Raw genomic sequence first — 6,867 nt, 5'->3', positions numbered from 1 at the left:
TAGTAGTTCTGTAGTGACGTTAAGAGCAGTTTTTTGTTTGGTGAAAAATAAAATACTTACAGATTTCAAAAACCTATCCACAGAAATGCCTAAGTAAAGGTTTGAAGGGCATACAGATCATCCATGACAGGCGCCTTATACAGTAGAACAAAAACATGTTATACAGGTTGATTACTCACCGTATTCCCTTGACCTAAGTCCGTATGCTGTTTATCTATTTCCTTTGCTAAAACATGTGCTAGCAAGGAAATTCTTTGCCACAAAAAGTGCCATTGATTCTGCAATTTTACTTTATCTAAACAGCATATTAAGCTGACATGTAGATCACGAATAGCAAGACCCCAAGAATGCAGGAAGGATGAGTAAAAGGACTGACGTGAAAATTATTTTCATCTGTTTGATAATTTAAGCACACGAGGATTAATGACAAAATTTACATGCACACGTCTACATTAATCAGCAGAATTCGTAAAACATTTTATCTGGTAACTTTACTTTTTCAGTAACCAGCGTAACTCGTAAACACGTGTACATTAAACTCGTTAATTCTACTACATATAACAGTCGAACTGGTACATACTTCTACGTCAAACAGCATAACTATCTTATTTAGTGTCCACGTGCACTATTATAGGTACTACTATTTTTTTTATTATATTTAGATTACAGAAATACAGAAACAAATTAAGACCGTTCTGCTGCTATCTAATCTTGTTACAATTCAAGTATAATAAAGTGCATACAACTTTAGTTTCAAAGAAGTGTCATTTTATCAATGTTTTCACTAAACCCCCATTGAATCTTTCAGTTTACTAAAAAACAAAGCCTGGCCAACATGATCATCTGTCCATTCTAGGTATGTGGTTGTCCCCAGCAGAACCCGCATAGATTCATTCATATTTCGACCATGTATCTTTTCAAGCATGATAACAACTAACTCTGTCTCGTCCTCAATATGTTTTGAGTGCGCAACTTTCAGTTCAAACATGCACCAGCCGCTTGTCGAGAATGAATTGGAAAGGATCACTAAGATCTTTTTACTTTCATCTATGCAGTTTACAATGTTATCATTGATGAAGACCCCTGCTTGAAAGTCTCTCTCATGTATACACAGCTTCAAGTTGTGCTGCTCCTCTAAAAATGGAATTAGGTATTCTCGAACCCATTGTGAGTCTTCTTCGTTGTATGAAACAAAAGCATCGTATACGAAATTATTTCCATCCACACGCATATATTTCCTTCGTTTTCTGATGAGATATATGTAGTGTTTGATATTCCACCTATTTCGATATAAAAGGAATGAAACAAACGTAAATAGTACCAGACAAGGCCCACCAATCATGCCCGTCCATTCTAGTGTACTAAATGGGTGGCATTGCCGGTACGAAAAGTGTATTTCCGTCAATTTCTTTCCCGACATAGCTCCTGGGTAAGTGCATAAATACATGTTCGGAAAATGTTTAATGTTTGTGTGATGTTTATTTTTTAGCCATGTTATGAACCATACTAAGTCACAGTCACACGTGTATGGGTTCCCGGATAGATCTAACGTGTCCAAACTATTTAGAAATTCGTCTGACAAAGACGACTTTTTCAAATGACTTAGTTTATTCATGCCTAAATTTAAGTATTTTAAGTATGGTTTGTTCCTGAATGTAGAATCACTGATTGTTTCAATAAAATTCGCCTGTAAACTGATGTGTTCCAAAAGGGATTTATTTTTTAGAAATATACTAGGATCCTGCGATATCCGACAACTATAACACTCAAAATGTTTCAAGCCAGGTAAAGGCAAAAAGAGAGTTGAAATTGCTTTGTCTGTCAGGTTTAGCATATTAATGTGGCTGATACTCAGTCCCTCTAGTCTAGGTAAATTCCTGAAGGTGTCTTCTATTGAATCAAATATAGACTTAGCTGATCCATCGAACCCCATAGTCAAGGATCGAAGAGTTTTTGACCATAACGCACGTGGTTCAATGCGAGCGTGATGCCCGGTATTCAAACTTACATCAAAAAGTTCAATATATTTTACTGATGAAAACAGTTCGTTAGGTAACAAGGAGATTATATTTCCTTTTACTTTAAGTTGTGTTAACTTTGGTAAACACTTAAAACTTTTGCTGCTTAGAACACTGATTTGGTTATAACTAAGGTGCAATCGAGTTAAGCTTCCAACTGCTGTTTCAGAACTACTTTTATTCAGACAGAAAACTGGCATACCACGAAGACGATTGTGGTTCACTCGTAGTTCTTTTAGTCTTTTCATCACCGGAAGTTCTAACTCAGCAAGAAGGTTGCTATCGAGGGTGAGAAGGAGCAATGTATTCATACGCTGCAGAACCATCTTAGAAAGGCTTCTTATACCATTTGACATCAGATACAGAGTATCTAGCTTTGTTTCTTGCATCAAAGAAAATGTTTTACCTGGATCCATCTCTAAGCTAACATTGTTCAACTTCAGAAATTTGAGATGACTGTTTCTTTCTGTTTCTGCTAGAAATGCAGCCAAGTCATCAACATTTATCCTATTTCCAGACAAATCCAAATACTTCAAATAAGTGAATATGTAGAAGGAATTTGGCGATAAGAATGTTATATGGTCATAACAAAAAGATAAATCTAACATAAGATCAAGCCTGCTTATATTACTAAACGTTCCTTGAGTAACATTTGGCAAAAGGTTGTAATCAAATATCAGTTGCTTTGTTTGGTTGCTCAGTTTCGGGATGTAAGTAAGATTTTGACTGCTGCAGTCTGTAACGTTTCCGGAGATGTGACACTCTGGTCCATAAACAGTGTTAGCTGACACTGATATTACGTGATTCAACAGCAAACACAAAATCATTCCTAACATTATGCAGTTCTTGATGAGTAAATCAAAGTAAGAACGTAGCTATTCCAATCGATCTTCAGCCTGTTTTGTCAGGCTGTATAAATAAAAGATAACCTAGTTTCCAAAACTAAATCCAATATAACCGATTATGTCATCTACTTAATCCATTAATATCCCATTTTTTTCTATTTATTTCATATATGTATATTTGTGTGTTATAAATTATGTTTTCGTTCTAAAACCTCTAAATTGCTTTGATAAAATGGAAGGCCATTGGTATCTCAAGTGCAAACAAGTACTTCTATCCGTTGTAAATAAATTTACATGATAACTGTTAAGTATTTGTTATCTTTTCATTTAAAACATATTTTAAAGAGGCTCTGTGGCTGAATGGTTACGGTTGCTGACCCCCGAAGTAAATTTGAAATCACGCTCTGTAGGTAGAACTCTTCATGTTAGGTTCTATCCAAGTGTCCACACGTGATGCAATAATGCCCATAGGGGCACTTGGGATTTTCCTGTACCACGAAAAGCTTGAAAAAGCACTTTACATAATAACAGGTTAGTGTAGATTTTCTGAAAGCACGGAGCACACCAAGGGCATAAAATTCAGTCTATGTGACTTTAAACAAAAAAAGAAACCTTTTTTTTCGGAAAAGAACCCGATGCAGTGCTTTCTTTTTGAGACATGACGTTATGGTATCATATATTGTAATTGACAAATTACACAAAATCTGGGCGTGATGACGACCTAAAAGATTGTTATAGAAAACAATATCTTGCAACTTAAACATATAACTCTCATTCTTGCAGAAGAATAAAATATCCAATATCAATTATAAACCTACTTACTTTGGATGTTCGTAAATCCTACTTTAACAGTGTTTTTAAAAGATGCCCCCTATTTAGACACAATTTGATAGCCTAAAATGAACACAGACATGTGGCAGTTAAACTTCAAAGTAAAATTGTTGGGATTTTTTTATTTATTGAATTTTGGCTTTATTCTTTCATGTCTTTGATCTAGGATGAAGTTAAGCTGTTTGACAGTACGAGGTGACCTAAGTCTACTGCATGTAGACATTTCCAAGTGTATGAAAATGTACCTCAGATCAAGTTTTGTGGACTGTAAGTTTGTGTCTTCTTTTCTTTTTCTTATATATAAATGGAAATGAAAGACGTAGTTTAATTTAATGACATTTTATTTTACATATTTTACAATAGCAGCACATATACACAGCTATAAGAAGTAAAGAAAAAACGGTTGGGCAACAAGGTCTTACAACATTAATGAATGCACTCCTCTAAAGATTTTAAACAGCAATGACAGACATGCTGGAAACACATTGCAGCTTAGTGTCTTTTTTAATACTCTTATTTGCATTTCCCACTCTAAGCAATTAAACGTACCTTAATATTAGTTCACAAGTTTAATATTTACTTTAAATGTCATCAATCTTTTCTTTTTCTTTTTGTATATGTGGTACTTTAAAAAAAGAGTTAACGAGGATTGAAAGTATTGAAATTTCCTACGATATAGTTTCTAATATGAATATTCAAAGACTTTATCGTAAAACAACTGAGATAATGGAAATAATATTAGCAACAACAAATAAGACATTCAATTCAGACATGGTAATCTGTACATCCATGGTTTGATTTTGCTTTTCCTGACATAACAGTTTTGAATTTCTTACGGCAGATATTGTTATACGAAGAATCATAAGCCCCTTTGAAGAATCATAACATCATCAACAGAATCATAACACCTAATAAACTGCAATATTTCCGTCGTAAATACCCCAGTCACACATACGGCGCGGATAGCTACGTCTAGCCACGGATAGAAACGTAGTAATCCGTATCGATCCATATCGATCCGTACCTGAGCCGTACCTAAAAGTAGTAATCCGTATCAATCCGTACCAATCCGTACGGCTCAGGTACGGATCGATAAGGATTACTACGTTTCTATCCGTAGCTAGATGTAGCTATCCGTGCCGTATGTGTGATTGGGGTATCACAACGCTTTCTTTGTGGGGATAAATTGAAACGTTTGAGTATCATTGATCGACTGAGGCCGACTATTTGTCGCAAGAGAACGTATGTGTTAGTAAACAATAGCAAAAAGCGGTATGGGTGGCACAGAAACGCTGAAATGTCATCATATGTACAACTTCTAAAGTTGACAGGAAGCAAACAGGCGGTTGCTGCACGGGAAATCTTGCATGTATGTAATCATTGTTCAATCGTACATCGAATAGCATTCTCTGATATTTCATTTATAGTAATATCAGAAAGAAAACGTAAGAATTCGTTACCTGTGTCACTGTTTTTACGTGAACACCATCATAACCGGGAATCACAATAAAAACATTTCCATACATAACCGAGAGGTTATGATTCTGGAGATTACCGGGCGTGATGGAATAACACCAAATCCGTTTTATCTTAGTGACTCGCATGTTAAAACATGTTCATGACTTGTAAAGCATATAGTTGAAAATATACTTGTGTACGATAAATATTACCACTCAAAAATGCAAGCAACGAAATTGAGATGGCACAGTGTAAACACATGCTGTTTATAAAATTTAGTTGACTGAGAGAAATGTAACTAAGAGAAATCAATTGACACAGTGTATACAAAAGAAACTAAGGATGTTAATTAGGCATTTTGTGAACAAATGCAACGAAGAAAATTTATTTTGCATCGTGTAAATAAATGCCAGCACCGAAAGATGAAAACTTCAACGATGTATGTCCTCTCAGAGAATAAATTGAAACTTTTAGGAGATGATTAGTTTGTTTTGATATATGCCTGCAATCAAGTTTACTGCAAGTTTAAAGCGTGGTAGCTTTTCTATGTCTATTAAATTTAATTTGATGTTGATGTTAACGATATTTTCCACGACTGTGTGATATCTGCCGCCGTCACTGAAACTATTCATATATATTATTGTCTTTGTTTGTTTTGTTTTGTTGGGTTTAACATCGCATCGACACAAGTATGGGTCATATGATGACTTTTCAGCTTTGATGGTAGAGGAAATCCTAAGTGCCCCTCCGTGCATTATTGCATCACGAGCGGGCACCTGGATAGAACCAACGCCCTTTCCGTAAACAAACTGGATGGCTTCCTCACATGATGAAGAATTCAACTCCCCGAGTGAGGCTCGAACCTATACAGGTGAGGGGCAAGTGATCTGAAGTCAGCGACCTTAACCACTTTGCAACGGAGGCCCCTGCATTATTGTCGGAACTGTTGCTGATTCCAGTCACCAAAACTGAACATATGTTCTAAAGCTGAAAGACGCTATTTTTTTATCTTACATTTGAAGGCAAAAATCTACCAAATGGTGCACAGCAGACATTCCGCAACATAAGCCAGCCATTTAAAACTTAGATTTAACAGGACCGTTTCCATCAGTACGTATTAGCTGGGACAATTTGATAGGCTGAACTTTCTGGATTTATCTGGAAATCACATAATGGCTGAAGACTTGAAACATATTTTAATGAATATATCTGAATATTATCACTGTCAAATTCCGATTCTACCATGATGATATAATTAGTTAGTGTATTTATATTCTGCCAATGTGCTTAAATTTAATCGTGAACAGAAACTGAATGAAATGTCCAGTAGTCAGTGTTTTTACATAAACGTTTCAGTAACATTTTGTACATCTTCGCTACCCGTCTATTTAACGAAAGATATAGAGAAAGATTTTCTACAGCAAAATTATAGTATCAGTTAGGTAGTGTGACTAATATGATATTTGCCTTTAGCGAGCCTGGATTCAGTTTTGTTATATTTCCTTGTATTAGTTGCCGTTTGGCGGTTGAAAAGAAACCCTCCCCTTTCTTGAATTCACTGATGTTCTCATTTCTAGTCATATTGGATCATAGATTCCATTCAATTCATGTGTAATAGAGTTCTGCTCAAGCCGGTGTTGGGGAGGGGTATGAGGGGTGTTGCACTGTCTCCACGAACAGACTCAATAAAATCAAAAACTTAATAAAATATTACA

The 6,867-nt window shown here is 35.5% G+C and overlaps 1 protein-coding gene across 1 annotated transcript; it reads right to left on the bottom strand.

Annotated features, from left to right (window-relative positions):
* Positions 1–378: 378 nt before the first annotated feature.
* Positions 379–3,123, bottom strand: LOC123523959 (toll-like receptor 2). Its single transcript, XM_053539375.1, has one exon. It carries the CDS (start codon positions 2,852–2,854, stop codon positions 785–787), a length of 2,070 nt encoding a protein of 689 aa, XP_053395350.1. The 5' UTR covers positions 2,855–3,123; the 3' UTR covers positions 379–784.
* Positions 3,124–6,867: the final 3,744 nt, after the last annotated feature.

The sequence above is a fragment of the Mercenaria mercenaria genome, chromosome 3 (assembly GCF_021730395.1).
Source record: "Mercenaria mercenaria strain notata chromosome 3, MADL_Memer_1, whole genome shotgun sequence".
Classification (NCBI taxonomy): domain Eukaryota; kingdom Metazoa; phylum Mollusca; class Bivalvia; order Venerida; family Veneridae; genus Mercenaria; species Mercenaria mercenaria.
The sequence above is the reverse complement of the archived record's forward strand: the minus strand, read 5'-3'. Positions and strand labels throughout refer to the sequence as shown.

What these genes read in the sequence shown, in the direction of transcription:
- LOC123523959 (XM_053539375.1), bottom strand. Translation starts at nt 2,854, where the DNA reads ATGTTAGGAATGATTTTGTGTTTGCTGTTGAATCACGTAATATCAGTG.